Source organism: Mirounga angustirostris, unplaced genomic scaffold (assembly GCF_029215605.1).
Source record: "Mirounga angustirostris isolate CCGP_5_RB_7025 unplaced genomic scaffold, mMirAng1.0.hap1 SCAF_5, whole genome shotgun sequence".
NCBI lineage: Eukaryota > Metazoa > Chordata > Mammalia > Carnivora > Phocidae > Mirounga > Mirounga angustirostris.
In genome coordinates, this window is record NW_026991713.1 from 94520293 (window position 1) to 94541373 (window position 21081).

General features: G+C 36.7%; 1 protein-coding gene across 1 annotated transcript in view; it reads left to right on the top strand.

Annotated features, from left to right (window-relative positions):
• The first annotated feature begins 1884 nt into the window (after positions 1–1884).
• Positions 1885–21081, top strand: part of LOC123841422 (pregnancy zone protein-like) — a 44578-nt gene continuing 25381 nt past the window's right edge. Inside the window, exons 1-13 of the mRNA XM_045871020.3 lie at positions 1885–2000; positions 4201–4384; positions 5136–5289; positions 5450–5502; positions 6044–6064; positions 6520–6688; positions 7947–8031; positions 10344–10467; positions 12366–12480; positions 14011–14120; positions 16227–16388; positions 17226–17453; positions 18869–18932. Coding sequence (XP_045726976.1) covers positions 1918–2000; positions 4201–4384; positions 5136–5289; positions 5450–5502; positions 6044–6064; positions 6520–6688; positions 7947–8031; positions 10344–10467; positions 12366–12480; positions 14011–14120; positions 16227–16388; positions 17226–17453; positions 18869–18932 — 1552 coding nt within the window. The 5' untranslated portion in view covers positions 1885–1917. The remainder of the gene's footprint in view (positions 2001–4200; positions 4385–5135; positions 5290–5449; positions 5503–6043; positions 6065–6519; positions 6689–7946; positions 8032–10343; positions 10468–12365; positions 12481–14010; positions 14121–16226; positions 16389–17225; positions 17454–18868; positions 18933–21081) is intronic.

A 21081-nucleotide genomic window follows, 5' to 3' on the forward strand; every position in this document is an offset into this window, starting at 1 on the left:
CATTCCCGGAGTTCAAGTTACAATGATGATTTTTGCTTCATCCAAATATGGATTTTTATTTTTAATTATTAGTCATTTAGCCAAAATATAGGTTTGTTGCACATCTAATAAGTTTAATTATGCCTAGGACCTCTTATAAGTCATTTATTACTTATTATAAGTTAATTTATCCCACATTAAGTGGGTGGAGAGTAAGTATTATTTATGGCAGTGCAGGAGTGGAGGGGGAGAGCACAGGGGAATTCAGTAGAAGAGAAAAGAACATAAAGATTCTAGTGAGGGAAGGACCCAGAATCAAACAGAAGAGTTTTATATTCATTCAGCAAACATTTGCCAACTACTAAGGGCCAGGACAATGCTTTATTATAGCTTATTCTATTTGACTTGGCTTTATGTCACCCAGTTTATTATCTTTCTTAGAATTTAAATATTTTACATACCTATAGTTTTAAATACAGTTCCAAAAGGTGGCCACGTACAGTATCATCACTCCTCACTCTCTCAGGTCGTTTACAAAAATGTAGTCAAAAGGGCCCCTCGATGGCTCCGTTGGTTAAACGTGGGACTCTTCATTTCACTCAGGTCATGATCCTCCGGTCGTGAGATTGAGCCCCGCCCCCCGCTCGGTGCTGGGTGTGGAGCCTGCTTAAAATTCTCTCTCTCCCTCTGCCCCTCCCCTCACTCGTGCTCTCTCTCTCACTCTCAAATAAATAGATCTAAAAAAAAATAAAAGTATGTCAAAAACAAAATATACTTCATCTATAGAAATGTCTGTTTCTCATCACATCCTATTTTAGAGTTTAAACCGGTTCTCTATTCAAAATAAGCACACTTCATTTTGTGTGTTAAATTAATGTAACAGTGTGGATCTTTCTTATTTTCAGGACTCCATGAAAATAGATTCTAACATCCCAGTCTCCCTTGGAAAGCAAATGGGATGATGAATCACTATTGATAACATTTTTTTTAAGATTTTATTTATTTATTTGACAGAAAGAGAGAGCACAAGCAGGGGGAGCAGCAGAGGGAGAGGGAGAAGCAGACTCCCCGCTGAGCAAGGAGCCCAACATGGGGCTCGATTCCAGGACCCCAAGATCATGACCTGAGCCTAAGGCAGGTGCCGAAGGCAGACAGTTAACTGACTGAGCCACCTAGGAGCCCGGATAAAATATTTTTATATTGCTCAAAGTAGAATTAAATAAGAATGTTCATCAATTAAAGGTCATTTCCTTAGGGAATAAAATGAATTAATTGGCTTTTATTCTAGATGTTCAAGGAACTAAGAAATAATAAGTATGTTTTATATGGGTTGTATCCAAATGAACTATCATTTTCTTTATAAACAAGCAAACATAAAGAAAGCTATAAAATGCAAATGTTAAGCCACTAAACAAGGGAGAGATTGTCTTCAGATTTATTTTGTTTAAAATCCTGTGATAAATTCCACTTCTTTGCTTCATTAAAGAACCATATAGGATGAAGCCGAGGGGAATATGTGATGCTCCCTGGACTACTAAGAACCAATTTGGGATATGTATTTACATTAATAGCTCTTTTAAAAAAAGAAAATGAAAGTCAAGAATATTAATCGATTTTATCAAGTCATATAATTTATTTTGTTTCTTCTTAAAAATATTTAAGGCACTGATTAATGATCAGAGCCAGTGTAGCCTAAAAGTCCTATTTTTCAAAGACAGAAAATTTGAGAAAGTGGGTCAAAGAATACTGATGGTCATAGAAATAATCTGGAATTGATTTTTTTATGCTGGAAGTAGTTAATATGTTACAAAAATAAATGGCTAGCAGTTTACTTTCACTGCCCATCAGGTAAAATAAAAACCAGTGATTCTGGAACAAGAACAGAGTTCAAGGAATCAAGGACTCAGATTCCTATTATTTCCTCTTTCTCTCCACACCATGAGGGGAAATCAACTGCCCAATCCAGTCTTGATTCTATTTTTCCTGCTCCTTCCCAGAGATGCTTCCACTGCTTCAAAACCGTAAGCAACATTTCCAGAAAATTCTATTGTCCTTCTCTTTTCCATTGTGTTATCTGCTTCTTGATATGTCTCTCTTATTTATTTTCTGATTTCCTATGAAATTATCTGCTGTTCAAGGGGTTTGGAAAGGTCAGTAAATTGTTATGGCTCATGTGGAAAGAAGCATACTCCAGTTCTAGAAAACATGGAGACATAGGGCAATAACATTTGTGAAACCTTCACCAAATAAGAATACAGAATTATACAACATTCATTAAATAATAATATAGAATTCCTGCCAAAAAGAAAAAAAAAAGGATACATTCTTTATTGTCTCATGAAAAGGGCTGCAGTGTCTTGTCCACTGTGAAATGACTCAGTAGCCGTATTTTCCCTCAGTCAGGGATCTCCAGGATGGATGCATGACTTTCACACAAGCCAGGATGTGTGTCAGACCACTCAATTCTTCAGCAAACCTGTAGAGGCTGGCGTTAGATCTTGGGAATATACAGATTAACAAAATGTGGACCCTGCCCTCAATACCTCACAGTATAGAAAATAGGAGGAGATAGTGCACAGAGAAAGGAATACAGTGCAAAACCTGCAAGCATTGCAGGAGTCTGTGAGAATGCCCACAGAGAAAACCTCCCTCCTCCTGGAACCTTTAAGGGAGATAGGAGAAGGGACATCACCTAAGTCTGCAGAGAGAAAGTTGTTTTGGGGATGTCTTATTGAAGTAAATAGAATGTATCCAGATAGACAAGGACACTCCAGAAAGAGAGAGAGTCCTGGGCAATCAGAGCATTGCATAGTACAGCACATTTGAGTGGTTGTAAATGATGGGTGAAGAACAACAGGAAAGGGATATTTTCTTCTGGGTGGACATGGTAATATATTTGGTGATTAGTGTTACATGGTTTGGCTTGGCTTCCAACAGAATGAAAGAGGGGAAAGAGCTAAAATTGCTTCTGAAATAATACTGCAAAGCAATTCAACTCCTCCTCATCTATTAATCGCTATCACTTTCGTGTCCTGGAATAAGGAAATTCATATCATCCACATGAAACCCAAGACCACCTGTAGATAGGTTCTTAACACTTTCAGTGATAATCAATTGGTTAATCACATTGTGTTGTTGCTTAAAAAAAAAAAAAAAAGTTTTTTCAACTTTATAGACATATAATTGACAAATAAAATTACAAAATATTTCAAGTGTACCACGTGATGGTTTCACATACATATATAATGGAAGGATTCCTCCCATTAGGTGAATTAACACATCCATCTCATGCGTATTTACTCTTCTTCTTTTTTTTTTTTTTTTTGTGAGAACATTTAAATTCTACTTCCAGCAAATTTCATTTATACAATGCAGAGTTATCAACTATAGTCACCAGGTCATACATTATATCCCCAGACGTCATCTTATTATAAATGAAAGTTTGTACCCTTTTACCAACCTCTCCCTATTTCCTTCAGCACCTCTCCACCCCAGCCCCTGGCAGCCACTTTTCTGTTCTCTGTTTCTATGAATTTGACTTTTTTTTTTTAAAAGATTCTACATATAAGTGACAGCATGCAATATTATCTTTCTCTAACATATTTCTCTTATAATGACCTCAAAGCCCATCCATGTTGTTGCAAATGATAAGATTTCCTTTTGTTAAGGCTGAACAATATCCCATGTTGATCCATTTCTAATTTTGAAAATAACTTCCTTTCTTAAAAAAGACTTTATCTATTTGAGGGAGAGGGAGAGAGAGAGCACGAGAGAGATGGGGAGGGGGAGAGGGAGAAGCAGACTCCGAGCTGAGCAGGGAGCCTGATGTGGGGTTCCCTCCCAGGACTCCAAGATCATGACCTGAGCCAAAGGCAGACGCTTAACCGACTGAGCCACCCAGGCGCCCCTGAAAATAATTTCTATCCAAAATACATAATGACTCATGGATTGCTTATCCATAGCTTATGAATAGTTTTACAAATATTGTGAGAGTGAATATCCCCACAATACAAGAGAAGCATATTAATGTTCAACTTGTTGGAGGTTTCTGAGTTTCTAAGATCTTTTGGATTAGCCTTTGAAGAATACATTCCTCTACCCTCTTGCTGAAATCTGGCTCTGTTCTGTGATTGGTGATCACAGAAAAGATGATCTAGAAAACAGCCACAGTAATGATGTCTTTTTAACTTCTCCATGATTGATCCAGAAACTTCTCCACAGGCAGTATCTGGTGCTGGTCCCATCAGAGCTGTACACTGGGGTCTCTGAGAAGGCTTGTGTCATGCTTAATCACCTGAATGAGACGGTGACACTGAACATAATTCTGGAGTATGGAATGCAGACCAGAACCCTCCTCACAGACCTGGTGACAGAGAAGAACTCCTTCTACTGCAGCCCATTCACTGTTAGTATGGCTCCTCGGGATATGGAAGTTCATTAGAGGAAGAGCATATTAGCTGATGCCTGTGTCCTGACACCCGACAATAAAAAAAGCATAGTGAAAAAACTGAGAGGCACAAAGTGACTTTCAAATTAGATTCTAAAAGTGAAGTTCTACTGACTATGCTTTCATAATATTTACAAACAATTCCAGTGCAATATGCAAAACGTAATAGTAGTTATGGGAAAGATTTCGCTTGCTCTTAAACTTGTGAGGGAAATAAAGTTCATGCCATTACCCATAAAAACACCGAAACTCATAAATTTAAGTGACTTATTTAAGATGACAAGTGGTTGTCGGTTAATGTCTTGTCCTTGTAGCTTTTTATTACATAAGGAATTAAATAGTTAATCACAGGGCTTACTACCAATGATAACACAGAATGTTGATGTTGACCATCGGAAAATAACATTTGATAATTATTTTAATACCATCATATTGCTGTGGAAATGAAAGCATGTTATTTCCTTCACCCTCATGACAGTTGACAGTTTGAAGAACTAGTTCCTTTTATTGCAGTGACATTTTCCCTTTAAATCAACAAAGTGTTACTGTCATGTTACATTAACATAAGAATCTATAAATCCAGGAACATAATTCTCAACTTATTCCTTACTCACTCTCCGGGACTAACCAGAGAAATAAGAAAGTCATAAAGGCTGAGACATTCAAAAGTGGGTCTGCGCAGACTTTTCAGCTCTTTTCTGTTTTACAGCTTCCAGAGTTACCATCTTCCTCAGGGTTGATTACTGTGGAGGTGAAGGGGCTAACCCAGTTGTTCATAAAGAGGAAGACAGTGCACATCACAAAAGTAGACAGCCTCATCTTTGTCCAAACAGACAAACCCATCTACAAACCGGGACAAACAGGTATCAGGGAACAAATCAGTGAGGGCAACTTTAAGGGGTGGGTGTGTGGTTCTCTATTCCTTTATTCTGCAGTCATGAAAATCCAGGCATGTCGTTATCTGTGTTATTTACCCCCCGATTCCCATTGGACGGTTTCAAGGGAAAAATCTCTCTGTTTCAGTGAGATTCCGCGTTGTCTCTGTGGATGTCAATTTTCACCCTTTGAATGAAACGGTAAGTCTCATTACGGTGGATGAGTTTGGGGGAAACAGGCAAAAATGTCAAGCCCATTCTTTTCGAGAACCTGAGACCAATATGATCTCATAAGAGTACCACCGCTGGAGAATAGGGAAATCAGTTCACCAACTGCATTATTAAAATAAAATATTCAGTTGAATTTATCCTCTTAAAGATCCCAGTAATTTTTATTGAACAAAAGAAAATCAGTGCACTTGATTTCTCCCTTAGAGAAATGGAGACTTTCTCAGAGACAAATTTCATCTGCAAAATAAACTTCTTATTTGGCCCTTTTTACCTTAGCATAGGTTTCCACAATTGTACAATATTTCATAAAAGTAAAGTCATGACTTCTCAAGAGATATATGTCCCAAACGAAACATGTAAAGTGCCGTGAACCAAACTGGGGTACATTTCCTTGTTTGGACAAGAAATATACAGACTCTTCCTCTGAATCAGATAGTTTATCAGTGCTGATGTCATGGCTTTCTTTTTCTAACCTCTATCCCATACTCATACTATTTTTTTTTCCTTCCAGTTCCCAGTGGTTTATATTGAGGTAGGTAATATCTTATGCATCTCAGTCGAGATGAGGACTTACTGCAAGTTATGTTCCATTGCCCCTTGCCACCTCTCCCCTCCCCACTAGCACTTCACCAAAACTAAACAGTTTTCCCTGTCTATCTTCAAACCTTTGGAGAGCGGATAAGATGTAAATGAGGGAATAAAATCCCCTGAGATGATACAAGTTCACGACTCTTCCAGTATTTCTGACCAAAATGGATATGCATAATTTCAAAAAGAGGTATTGCGAGCTGTACTCTCTCATAGCTGGTAACCTTGCTGCCCTTTCCTCAGTGTAGAATTCCTAGAAAACTTTGCCCAGTATCTTTTGTATCAATTTACCAACCATCTCTTATCCAACTTCCAAAAGTGCCCTCCCTAAAAGCTGTCCCTCTACTCAAATTATATATTTCAGTTGTTTCTATGAACTCATAACGTTTTTACCTATAGAATCCCAAGAGGAACCGAATTTTCCAATGGCAAAGTCTCAGATTGCAAGGAGGACTCAGCCAGCTCTCCTTCCCACTCTCAGTGGAGCCCACTCTGGGTATTTATAAGGTCAAACTGCAGAAGGAGTCAGGGGAAAAAATAGAGCACCCCTTTGAAGTGAATGAATATGGTAAGAATTCTGCCTGTGTCCAAAACATTTATGACATTAGAGTATTTAAGAGTTTAAGAGTTTTTACACATAGGTACAAGCAAAAATCTAGCATATGGTAGTTGGAAATTAGCAAGGTTTTTTTATTTACCCAAATATTCACTAAGCATCTTTCATGCACTATCTCATTTAATCCTCTTATCAACCATCTGAGGCAGATACTATATTGTCTCCATTTTACAAATGAGTACATCAACACTAGAACAGTTAGTAATTTACCAAAAATCACAGAGCCAGTAAGAGGTAAGAGAGATTTTAATAGGTCCGTTACCCTATTCAAACAGAAATTGTTAACCAATACAACAAATATCTGCGTGTATCTGTTGATCTGTATCTTATAACTGAAGGTACCTCCTGGCTGTCTATGACCTACACTTAGACTACTCTAATCAAAGTGGTGAGACATTAAAGCCATCTTATTAGTTATCAATCATGTGGATTTTCTCATGTAAATTAAGTATATCATGCCATGGATGAAGAGACTTATCACAAAACTATCATTCCCCAAATTGACCTGGACTACCATGAGGATTATAGAACAGGGATATATTACAGGAACAGCTAGCCTTACACAACTGTGAGAGAGGATGGATGGAAAGGTAAGGGTCCAGCAGGGGGGAACTGGTGGATCAGAGGAAATTACTAACCAGTTCTGAAGCACTGGTGGGGATGAATAACTTAGCACCTTCAAGGGGTAACTTCAGCCGCCAAAGTGGACCACAAAGGGAAACTCATAGAAGAATCTATGGAAGACTGTATGTATCTGTACATCTTCTTTTCTACCACTTCAGTATTTCTGTAATCAAGCGTCTGATGGTGGGTCTCGGGCCTCTATTAGTCAGCAGGACAAGCAGTTGGGAAGAACTGGACACGGAAAGAATAAGGACAAATTGGAATTTCCTTGCCTCTCTGTACCTGTCACCACATCTAACCATGATGACCTTCAGAGACTAATGATGCTGCTTTCCTCCCATCTTTAAGTCTTGACCAAATTCAAAGATTCTAGGAAATGCAGGGCCAGCGTAACCAAGTTAACATGGTACAAATACCCAGGTCATAAACACGTCTCTGTGGTCAGTAGAGGCCCTGCTGCGTCTTAATGTAATTGAAACCATTTCATGTGATCCTATGTTATAAGGTGCTGTAATAGTCATTACTAATACTGGCAAGATATCCTGCCCGCCCACCTTCACCTCTTTCTTCCTTCTGTTAACAACAGTTTTGCCCAAATTTGAGGTCCAAGTGAAAATGCCCAAGACTATTGGTTTTCTAGAGGAAGAATTTACGGTATCCGTCTGTGCCCTGTGAGTTACATTATTTCATAGCATTTCTATCTCCCTATTTTATGTGCACTGCAAGTAATCGTTATCAGACTTCAAAGTATTTTAATTAGAGAATGACTTTCTCTCCAACATGCCTGAGCTCCAGCTAGGGAGTGGGGGTGGCAGCATAGGACACTTTTACTTCTACCAATAAAAACATTTACACTTAAAATGTGCCAGATAATGTTTTAAGTGCCTTGTGAGATGGGGATAGTTATCCTTAGTTTGCAAATGAGGAAACTATAACATGTGGGGGATAGAAAACTTGTTCAAGTTTCTACATACAGTAAATGGGAGACTAGAATTTAAGTCTAACAGTCTGGCTCCAGACCCTGAACTCTTTGCCACTATCCTATATTGCTTCTGCAATTAAAAAAAAAAAAAAATCTAGCTTCATGAAACATTGTACATGGCAGAGACTGTGCCAAACTGAACACAGGACATCCAGCTCAAGTTCATGCTCATGTTCATAACTTCTGTGTTATTTTGTATCCTATGATCCCCATTTTTTTTATTGCTCCCAATTTCTTAAACTATGGAAAATTAGGGGGAAAAAAAGGAGACTTTCTTAAATAGGTATATAGCTATATAATGTAGAATTTAAAAGATGTGTCATAGTTATTTCTTCCCTGATTGCCTTTTAGTTCAGTAGAACATTCTCCACATACACTGAGGAGAGACACTTTACCTCTTGCTTTTGAAAATAGTATGAGGATCATATTTTCATCTTTCTCACCAGTTTGATGTTTAGATTTTTCCCTCAGAAGGAAGAGCCCTTTGAGTGACATTTAAAGATAACATTCAACAAAGTGAGATTTGGTAAATAATTTATAGCTTTATCAGCACTTCTAGAAATTAGGGGGGAAAAAAACTTTAAAAAGGGGAGGATCAGGGTCATCGAAGTCAAACCTCATCTACCTCACAATTTGGACCAAAGCAATAGGTCTCAAACTTAGGTGAACATCAGAATCTATGGAGGTAATTAAAATGTAGATTCCTTGGCCCCCACATCTAAAGATTCCAATCATAAATCTAAGGAAAGATTCAGGACTCTGAATCTCAATACATATCTCAGATAATTTCAATGTAGGTAGTCCATTAAGCATACTCTGAGAAACAACAGACTAAGTTTGGCTTCGCATCTTGTCTTACTTCACTCAGTCTGCTATGACAAAATACCACAGAGTGGGCAGTTTATAAACAACAGAAATTTATTGCTCATAGTTCTAGAGGCTGAGAAATCCAAGATCAAGGTGCCAGCATGGTCACGTTCTGGTGAAGGTTCTTTCTGGTTCATAGCTGGCGCCTTCTTGCCATGCCCTCATATGGTGGAAGGGGCAAAGGATCTCTCTGGAGCCTCTTTTATAAAGGCACCAATCACATTCATGGGGGCTCCACCTGCATTATCTAAGCACCTCCCAAAGATTTCATCCCCTAATACTACCATCCTTGGGGTTTAGGATTTCCACATATAAATTTGGGGGGATGCAAACATTCAGACCGTACCTTAGCATATCCTTCCATCAGATTTGGCAGAATCAGACTAAGTCATTATGATACTGTTCGTATATAACAGATATGTTATATGATATGTAGCTAGTGTATTTAAATTCCCATTTAAGTTCTCATTTATCCTCTTAAAATACATATGAATTAGGGAAGACCTAGAAATACCCTGTCTACATATCCATAAATTTTTCCCTAAAACAACTTAGGTATTGTCAAAGCTGGAATTATAACCTAGATAACCTGACAGTGGGGAAAGAAGGAAATAAGATAGTCTTTTTGTTTTTTAAAGATTTTATTTATTTATTTAAGAGAGAGAATGAGAAAGAGAGAGCACGAGAGGGGGGAAGGTCAGAGGGAGAAACAGACTCCCCACTGAGCAGGGAGCCCGATGCGGGACTCAATCCCGGGACTCCAGGATCATGACCTGAGCCGAAGGCAGTCGCTTAACCAACTGAGCCACCCAGGCGCCCGGAAATAAGATAGTCTTATAGTAAAACCTCAACTGAAAGGGAGGAAAGATCTGAGAAAAACTACATTGTTCATTTTTCATTTAGAAGTGTTTCAAAAAGATTCAGTAAGTATCTTCTCTTAGAGTTGTAGATGTAGGTCCACTTAGATAATTAAGACATAGTTTCAGAATAAGTGTTTCTAAAGTACAAATGGTATGGGAAGGAAGTATATGTGCTCTATGAACAAGATGGATACATGAATGGATCCAATCGTGTGAAAAATATCTGAGTTGTTTATATCAAATATCCTTTTGTATAACTGCTTTATCGTTACAGATACACATATGGAAAGCCTGTCTCTGGTCTGGTGACAATTAACGTATGCAGAAAATACTCCCGATACCGTTCTGTCTGCCATGGAAGACATTCACAAAGTATCTGTGAAGAATTCAGTCAACAGGTATATGGAAACCATTCTCCCCAGGACACTAACACCAGATCTTGTTTTCTCATGGATTTTAATGCAAGAAAGAATATCATACAAAAGAATACAATACTGTATGGTGAAAACAGTTCAACAGAGAGGAGTGTGGAGTAAGGGAAACATTGTAAGATTGCCTGGCAATATTAGGAGCCCACTTGAGAGTTGGGTTCATGAATTTATAGTGGTATTTATTTGGCCAGTTTTGTAATTTCCTTCTGAGAGCAATCAGCATGCCGGGTATAAAGGCATAAGATAATGTGGAAGTATCCAAAGTTGGTCTTTATCAAACAGATAATAGAAAAAGAATGTGGCAGATGTTAAGAATTTGGTTAGTGGGAGGGGGCACTTGGCTGGCTCAGCTGGTAGAGCCTGTGACTCTTGAATTCAGGGTCATGAGTTCCAGCCCCACGTTGGGTGAAGAGCTTACTTAAAAAAAAAAAAAAAAAAGAATTTGGTTAGTGGGAGAATCAAATGACTTGTTATGGAATCTAAACCTCATATGGAAGAATATGAAACCAGCATAAAAAGAGAACATAAAAGCCCAGTGGCAGTGAGTGGGCACTGTAAGGGTACGGAAAAGAAAGTTATCAAAGCTTCAGAGAGGGGCGCCTGCATGGTTCAGTTAAGCATCCAACTCTTGGTTTCAGCTCCGGTCATGATCTTGGGGTGGTGGAATCGAGCCCCACTTCGGGCACTGTGCTGGGTGTGGAGCCTGCATAAGATTCTCTCTCTCTCCCTCTACCTCTCCCTCTCTCGCTACCCTCCTCCCCCATGCATGCATGCATGCACTCTTTCTCTAAAAAAAAAAAAAGTTGCAGAGAGCAAATGAATGAAAAGCAAGGGTGATGAATATGATGATGAATGTCAAAATAAACATCAATAAGAAAGATAAACATGAGGGGTGCCTGGGTGGCTCAGTCGGTTAAGCGGCTGCCTTCGGCTCAGGTCATGATCCCAGGGTCCTGGGATCGAGCCCCACGTCGGGCTCCTTCCTCAGTGGGGAGCCTGCTTCTCCCTCTCCCTCTGCTTGCCACTCCACCTGCTTGTGCTCTCCCTCTCTCTATCTCTAATAAATAAATAAATAAAATCTTAAAAAAAAAAAAAAAGAAAGATAAACATGAGAAAAATCAGGTTGCCAAAACTTTACTATATCAGGGACATAGGAATTAATTTTTATTTTCCAGTGAGTAAATTAAAAAATGATTAAGTAAACTATAAGTAAATATAAGTAAATTAAATATGATTAAATTTTATTACACAATACATATTTTCATGTAAATAAGTAAAAAAATGAAAACAAATCTTTCTTAAGATGTGGGTCCCAATGTTTAGTTTGGAAATCTAATTACTATAATGATTCATCTATTCAATAAATATATATGTTTTTATTAATGTCCTAGGCATGGAGAAATACAGTTAGAAAATATAATCCTTAGTCGATGTGTAGATGAAGGTGCTCACAGAGGAGATGTTATATCTGAGTTGTGTTTAGAAGAGCAGTAATTGTTGGCCAAGATAAGAATGGAAGAAAAAGAATGTTATCACTTGAGGAACAATGTATGCAGAGAGAGTATGATGGCACATTTTGAAACTAGGACATTTAATTTGGCAGAAACGGGATAGGCTTTCAGAAGAGAAGGAGGAAGGCAGAGGTTGGCAATGAGTAACTCAACGATTAATGATGACATTTGATATCATTTTTGGCTTGGGAAGAAATTTGATGTCATTTTTGGCTTGGGAAAGGATCAACCCCTAAAAGATGGTCAGAACATATGTAAAATTTCCTTTGGCCACCGAAAAACTTTCACAGATTGATAACTGACTTTTTTGACAGCAAACCAGAGGACCCAGGAACTCTCTTTCTTTCTCTTCAGGCAGACAGTGAAGGCTGTTTCACACAACTCGTGAAGACTAAAATATTCCAGCTGAGACAGAAGGGGTATGACATGAGCATACAAGTGGAAGCCAAAGTCAAAGAGGATGGAACAGGTTCGTGTTATTTTCAAATATTTATTAATTCATTAATTCACCAATATGTTAAGCATTTATTAAACATCCATTCCATGTGAAACACTTTGTAGTTTCTGGGGACTATGAAAATAACACGGTCCCTGCTGTCAAGGATCTAGAAATCTAAAGAGAAATTACATGTATGTATGTATATGTGTATATGTATATATGTTCGTATGTATATATTTATAACCATAACAAAATTTCCACGAGAAATGTAAAAACTAAAGTCCAAATGAGTATGAAGAGAGAGAATTAATTCTTATATAGGGACAAAGAAAGTTTATAAAGTAGCATGTGAGCTGATTTATATAGAATGACTAATATTTTGAAAGCTCATGATGGACTGGGAATGCATGATTGGCATAAAACAAATGTGTTTGGTCTCAAAATAATCTGACAATGTAAATTGGGGCTAAGGTGTGTAAAAAAGTAAATTGTATGCTAAAAAGATTAGACTTTATTGTTAAAAACCTTGGATATTGGCAGATAGATTTAAGGAGAATGTTCTAAATAAATTGATATTTTGAAAATATAATTCTAGCAGACATAAAGAGGACAGGCAACATGAAACAATTTGTTACATGTGATACCTCAGATTACTATTCAAAATTGCTCCAAAGAGGTCTGGGACCTAGGAAATGGAAACGCCATTAACCAAGATAAGGAGTAGATGAGAAAGAACTATGGTGATGAGAATGTGTCAAAGATAATTAATTGTAATCTGGAATTTCAAGATAGAAGTTGACTCATTCTGCTTTAAAAATAATTTTAAAAGAAAACCAGAGCAAAATCAAGACCAGAAATGTAAATCTGGAATGATTCTAATTGTATCTATATCCTCCTAAGAGTAAGTGCAATTATTCTGAAAGCAAACTCACTTAGCATTGCTAACTAGGGGCTAGAGACAAACAAGGAAAGTTCCAAGCACAGAACAACTACATTTAGGACATAGTGTCAAATAAACCAGCATAATAAAATTAGAAGCCGCAGGGATAGGGGAAAACAAGAAAGCTTTAGATGATGAAGCCAAGACACAGATTACACTTCACAAATGGAAAGGCACCAGGCTTTGGCTATACGGGAAGGGGCATACAGTCAAAAGAAGGGTCTTGCTGGGGAAGTATTTGTGATAGACATTTAAGCATACTTTGAGGCCAATGTGAAGAATCATGTTGTATGCAAAAAGTCGTGGAGAGAGGGGAGGGATCTGAGAGAGACAAACAAAAGTGGAGCAAGATCACAGAGGAGATGGGAAGAATTTAATAACATGGATGGAACCAGTAAGACACTTGTGAAACCAGAGAAATTGGGGGATTAGGTACAATAATTTTTGTATGAAGGTGAAACTAATGTCAAGTTGCTTGTATTTTCTAAGTGTGAAAAATTCTGGAAAGGATAAAAAATAGAATAGGGATAATACCTTGTCATGATGGAGTGAAGCTGGGTTGGAGGCGGGAGGTGAGTTGAATCTAAAGAACAATTCAACTGCACTTATTTCTTTTTCAGAGTTGGAATTAACTGGGCATGGATCATGTGAAATCACAAATACCTTAAGCAAACTGAAATTTACAAAAGCGGATACACATTATAGGCATGGGCTCCCCTTTTTTGGGCAGGTAAAATATCTTCTCAATAGAATCATAATTTGAGGGATGTGGACTTAAAGAAAATGAATTTTTATACCACAAAAGTACAATTGATTATAAAAATAAATATTTATTTAGAATGAGAAAATTTACAGCAAATGACAAACTTAAAAGGCAAATACCATCACATTCAGAAAAATATAGCACACTTTTATTAGTTAACTTCCTAACACATCTCTATAATACATTTTTCCTGTGTAATTTGGCTCCATACTCTTTTATTTCCTCATTTTAAAAGGTTTTTTTTCAGGGGCGCCTGGGTGGCTCAGTCATTAAGTGTCTGCCTTCAGCTCGGATCATGATCCCAGGGTCCTGGGATCTAACTCCGCATTGGCCTCCCTGCTCCGCGGGAAGCCTGCTTCTCCCTCTCCCACTCCCCCTGCTTGTGTTCTCTCTCTTGCTGTCTCTCTCTGTCAAATTAATAAATAAAAAATCTTTAAAAAAAATAGATAAATAAAAATAAATAAAAGGGGTTTTTTTTCAGCTTCAAAGCTGAATATTGGTAATAATATTGGTAAGTTTTCAGACTGATATCCAATTTAGTAAACTATCAATTTTCTGTCATATAAGAGATATAAGGTTTCTAAGCATTTTAAGTTTCCTTTTTTAGTAACTAATCTTTGAATTGACAGTTGATAAGCGATTGACAGTTGATAGACAATTGGCAGATGATAATCAGTTTCTTTATTAACTGTGAAATTCCTAAGTATTTCACAGTTGATGACATTATGAATTTTATATTTTCTTCATTTATTGCAGCATTTTGTATCAAATTGGCAAGAAATTAATAAGTGTATAGATATGATTGGGCAGGGCCATTTCGGACCAAGAAAAGAATGTGAGAAAACTAAGGACTTAAAGATGAATATGACTTGGTCAGAAATTTAAGAAAGAGGGGAGAATGGCCAAGGCCCTAGGTGTGAAACAGCTTTTAAAGAGCAGAGAACTAAGAGTGTGACTGACTGAGGTAGAAGATATAACTAACTGGGTTGACTGGATAGTTATAGGTAAGCCAGAACAGATCTTGAGGGCCTTTTGGGTTATGTTCAGAATTTTGGACTGAGAAGTTATTGAAGGTTTTAAGGAGAATAACATGATCAGTTTAGCTCAGGCTGTAGAGAGAGTGGTTTGAAGTCAGCATGAAGTAGCAAGAGGGTGAACTGTGTAAAAAAGTTAAAATAGTTAAAACAGTAAAAAAGGTTTAAAAACTATTGGAAACCAGATGGGAAAAAATATTGTGTTCTCTCAGCTGAGAAAAGAGGAGCTAAAATAAAAACAAAGCATTTATTTGGGGCCTCAGAATTACAATTTGGGAAAAACGGATTTGGGCTGCAGTTCAAATAGTGCTCCCTGTCCCTGAGAACAAATATCAAGGGTTTTTAAAGACAAAGGAGAATTCTTGTGTGTGCTATTCATAAGGAATTTTGATTGGTGTTGATGGCAGAAAACTAATCTTGACTGAATATAATTGGTTGCTAAGGCTATCACTGAGCAAAACCTTCTGTAGCAGGTTGCAGGGGTTTGGGCTGAGTTTGGCCCAGTTCAAAAGTTCATGGGTCCTCCGGTGAGGAGGTCATAAGACCCATCTCCTTAATGGCTTCCCAGCTCCATTGTAAACCCCTTGATAATTATTTCACCTTAAACAGGTTTAACTGGAATAGGAGAAGTAAATAAAATGTATTTAACAGAGTAAGAGATAACACTTGGCCATGGGTTAGCATTAGTCAGCGAAAAAGAGAAAATGATTTTTTAAAAGGCCCTTGATATTGCTGCATAACCTATGGGATGGATAAAAGCACCATATACTGAGATAGAGAACAGTAGGGATGAAGAGTTGGAAAGGGTGATATTATGAATCCATTTTTCGGATATTCTCAATTGTTTTGTGCCTACCGAATATCTAAATAGAAATGTCAAAAAGAAAAATAGTTTAGAGCCCAGAAAACAAATCTTATTTTCAGATTGATTCTAAGATCTTCAGTAAATGACAGCGGCCCCAAGGTCAAGAGGTGAACCCAACAAAGGGTGGAAGGTGTCATTGCTATGTAACACCAGCTATCACTTCCACACTTCTAGGTTCTTCTGGTTGATGAGAAGGATCAACCAATCCCCAATAAAACTGTAGTCGTCAGGGTGGATGTAAGTGCATACCGTTCCAGCCTTACCACAAATGAGCACGGTCTGGTGAACATTTCCATCGATACCACCAAATTCATATCTTCTCTCTTTACAGTTACGGTAAGTGGGAAGGGGCATCTGGGACTACAAAGAGATTGCTGAGGGCACGTAATTTAAGGACAGGAAGCATGTAAATTCTAGGGAGAAGAGAAATTACAATTAAGAGTAAAATAGAAACTAAGCCATTTGGAGACCTAAATTATAAGAAAATGTTATTTGGGGGCGCCTGGGTGGCTCAGTTGGTTAAGCGACTGCCTTCGGCTCAGGTCATGATCCTGGAGTCCCAGGATCGAGTCCCGCATCGGGCTCCCTGCTCAGCAGGGAGTCTGCTTCTCCCTCTGATCCTCCCCCCTCTCATGCTCTCTCTCTCTGTCTCATTCTCTCTCTCAAATAAATAAATAAAATCTTTAAAAAAAAAGAAAAGAAAGGAAAATGTTATTTACCAAAAAACTTTCACTTTAGATAGACTCCATTTACAGCATGGTCTAGTTTCAGGAGACACTTATTAGATCATCTTGAAATTCCCTTGTAAAATTCAATATTTTTATAATTTTATTACAGATTAGATTATTTTTGGTTTCTTTGGCATACTGCTATTTTTTGTTTTCCATAAAAAATTTAAATATCTGTATGCAATTTATAGGCATAAGGATATTAAGAAAAAGTAATTGATCCTGACTGTGAGTGAATATTATCTACTAAATCAGAATAGCACAACCTTAAATAAACTTAAGGAAAAGTCACTCACAGATTATGCTTTACTTGAGAAAGCAGACTGATGGAACCAAATAAGCACGATTCACATAAAATCTTCAGTAAACGACTCTTAGAGTGACCAATATATACATAATGTACATTAACAAATAGCATTTTTAAGACTTTTACTCTTTCCACTAGGTCACTTACAAACAGAATAACCTCTGTTTCGATAACTGGTGGCTTGAAGAATTTCATACACAAGCACAGCACACTGTAAAGCGTATTTTCTCCCTGAGCAAGAGTTACGTTTCCCTTGAAATTGTTACTGGTACCAAGGCCTGTGGACAAATCCAGGATATCCGGGCACATTACATCCTGAATGGACAGATTCTGAAGGACGAAAAAGAATTAACTTTCTATTATTTGGTAAGAATGGAAACCACTGTAGCTCCTCCTAATTGTGTAGACCCCAAAAAGATTGAGTTCCTAAGTAATGCCCTTTGTAAGATATCAGTGAAAACCCTTTTTTCTTGAAGAAAAGTTGTTTCCTAATAAAGTTATTAATGCTTTAATTTCTTATTATGCTCTGATCTCTACTGAAACGTTTAGTTTTTATGAGTTCCAATGGAAAATTATTGAATGAGAGGAAAAAGCCTAAGAAAAATGCCTTGCTAGTCAAAAAGAATGCTTTCCTTAAAACTCAATAGAAAAATAAGCAAACTATAAGAAATCAAGAACTTAATCAACAGGAAATAAAAATTATAAACATTGGGGCACCGGGGTGGCTCAGTTGGTGATTAAGCATCTGAGTCTTGATTGATCTCAGGTCATGTCTTGATCTCAGGGTTGTGAGTTCAAGCCCCATGTTGGGATCATTTTGCACATGGAGCCTACTTTAAAAAAAAAAAATCATAAACAATCTTCTGGAAAATATTCAATTTTGACTTTAATTGGAGAAGTGAAAAAAAAAACAATAAACCCAGTAGCATTTTACACCTATAAAGCTTCTAAATAGTTTACAAAGTTCATGACTAGTACAATTGCAGGAGAAAAGGACATTGACAGGCATACTATAAATTGGTATGATACTTTTGAGACCAATAAACCTATTTGTGTCCCAAGACTAAAAATATGATCCAAAATTGGTAGTTACTCAAGTAAGTCATTTTAAGAAGAAAAATTTATGTGTAGGAAATTCTATATAGGAACATTAACTATAAATAATATTTTTAAAAATTCTTTGAAAAAGTAAAAAAAAATTGATAAGTTAGAATCTTAGTTTTATTGCTTCCTAATTATGTGACCCTGGGCTATTTATATAATTTCATTTGTAAAGACAAATACCAATCATCTTCCCTGGCTACTAGGGATGGTATTTATACCTATTTCATGGGAATATTGTGCACATTAAATCAAATCTGAAAACCAAATTATTTAGTTCAATGCCTGGTACATAGAGAGTATCAATACATTTAGTTTTTTAACAATAGAGAATACCGACATATATTTTATATCTGCCTTTACTGTATATTGCTTTGTGTATGTTTAAAATATTTATTGAAAGAACATGTAAGCTTGAAGTATTAATAGTCAAGATAAATAGCAAACATTAAGTAAAATATTAAAACACTGCAAAACTTCTATATCTGTTATTTAAGGTATGTCACTATACGTATAGGAAAACACTGAAAGAGAACTTGAGTATTCGAAACTTTTGGACTGGAGTAGTGAGATAATTTACTTATATATTTTAAATACGTTTACGTAAGTATTTTACATAATACGTTACGTATTTTAGGATGTGCCCTTTAAAATGATAATGGATATATTTCCCTCTTCAGATCAAAGCAAGAGGGAGCATCTCCCAATCGGGAAGCCATGTGTTGTCCATTGAACAAGGAGACAGTAAGTACTTCCAGGAGTTCCTGGGTTTTTTCTCTCAAATACTCAAATCCTGAACATTGTAGCAAGATGGAGTTATTTTCACATCTTACATTTTACATGTACTTTTTATAGAGATGATGATCACCAACCTTCTTCCATCAACCAAAGATGAGGAAGCTAATATAAAAAGATGCCATAGTAGGTTCATTTTAGCCCATTTAGTATTTTTTCTTCATTTTATAGCATTTCTATATTTTAAATTTTATTCCTAAGGTAAAATATATTCATTTTATAATTAAATGTTTTAAAACGCATAAAATAATTTGAAAGCGCAAAAAATCACCAAAGAAAAATCTGACTGTGTAGGTCTTTGTATTCGTTTCCTATTGCCGCTATAATAGATTGCCACCCACTTTCTGGCTTAAAACCATGCAAATTTATCAGCTTAGTTCTGTAGGTCAGGCTCTCCCTGGGCTAATATCAGGGTGTCAGCAGGACCGCATGCCTTCTGGAGCTCTAGGGAATTAATTATCTGTTTCCTTGCTTACGGACCTCCTGCATGCCTCAGTTTCTATCTTCAACGCCAGAAGTACATCATCTTCAAACCTCTTTGTTGCATTTCTGCCCCCACTTTAAAGATCACTGTGATTATATTGGGCTCACTTGGATAACCCAGAATAATCTTCCCATCTCAAGGTCCTTGACTTAATCACATTTGCAAAGTCCCTTTTGCTAAATAACATATCATATACACAAGTGTTTGAGATTATGCTATCTTTGTGGGGACATTAGTCTACATATTACAAACTGCCCTCTGGCCCCAAAGATTCACATCCATCCCATATGCAAAATGCATTCACCCCGTTCCAACAACCCTAAAAGCCTCGGTCCTTTATAGCATTAACTCAAGTCCAAAATCTCATGTAAGTTTCATCAGCTCAAAAGTCCCAAATATCATCATCTCAGTTATCTAAATTAGATACTGGTGGGGCCTTGGGTGTAATCCTTTCTAGGATGACAAAGAGTGATTAGTCCCAAGAAATTTTGAAAGCGACTAGACAAACATTAGGTTTCAAGATACTGCTTTATCTGCATCTTACAAGTATTTGCAAGTGACATTTTCATTTATGTTCAGTTCAAAACATTTTTAAATTTCCCTTTGAATGTCTACTTTGGACTATGGGGGTTCATAAAATAAATGTTATTTAGTTTCTAAATATTGAGATATTTTTCTTATTGATTTCTAATTTAATGCCATTGCGATCATATCTTTTAAATTTACTGAGACATGGGGCACCTGGGTGGCCCAGTCAATTAAGTGTCTGACTCCTAATTTCAGCTCAGGTCATGATCTCAGGGTCATGAGATCAAGCTCCAAGTTAGCTCCGCACTCAGTGCAGTCTGCTTGAGATTCTCTCCCCCACCACAATTCCCCTGCTCATGCATGCTCTAAATAAATAAATAAATAAATAAATAAATAAATAAATAAATAAATAAATAAATAAATAAATAAAATCTTTTAAAAATTAAAAAAATAAATTTATTGAGACACAATTTTATGGCCTGAAATATGATCTACCTTGGTAAATGTTAGCATTTCTATTCTTTTGCTCTTAAGTGGAGTGTTTTCTAAATGTCATTTAAGTCAGGTTGGTTCACAGCATTTCTATATCTTAGATCATACTTTCCTTCTGGATTTTCTTGAATCATCAACATCTCTTGATGAAAGAATAATTGACTTTTCAAAAAAAGGGTCTGTTACAAAAAGATGAATACATTTGGTCTATTTATTTGTTACACGTCCCCAGTCTAAATCTCATAAGTAGCTTCCCTTTTTTCTATTCATTTGAATAATTACAGGCTAATATTTTACTAAGACAAAATAAAAATTTTTTATTGACAGAGCATATTTAGAGAGATCAAAAAGCTCATTTACCCAAAACGGGTCAGAATATTCAGGGAAAAAAATGAAGAATAACATGTTACAAAGATTAAAATGTGTTTGTCTTTTATCTCTGAAACCTCATTTTTTTCTAGTCCTTGGCAAACAGTGGGTACACAATAAATATTCTTAAACTAATTCATAAATGAAAGATAGGATATCTCTTTGTTTACAATTTGTGATAGCTAAACTTTATTTGAGGTTTATATATTTGAACTATCCTTGAGG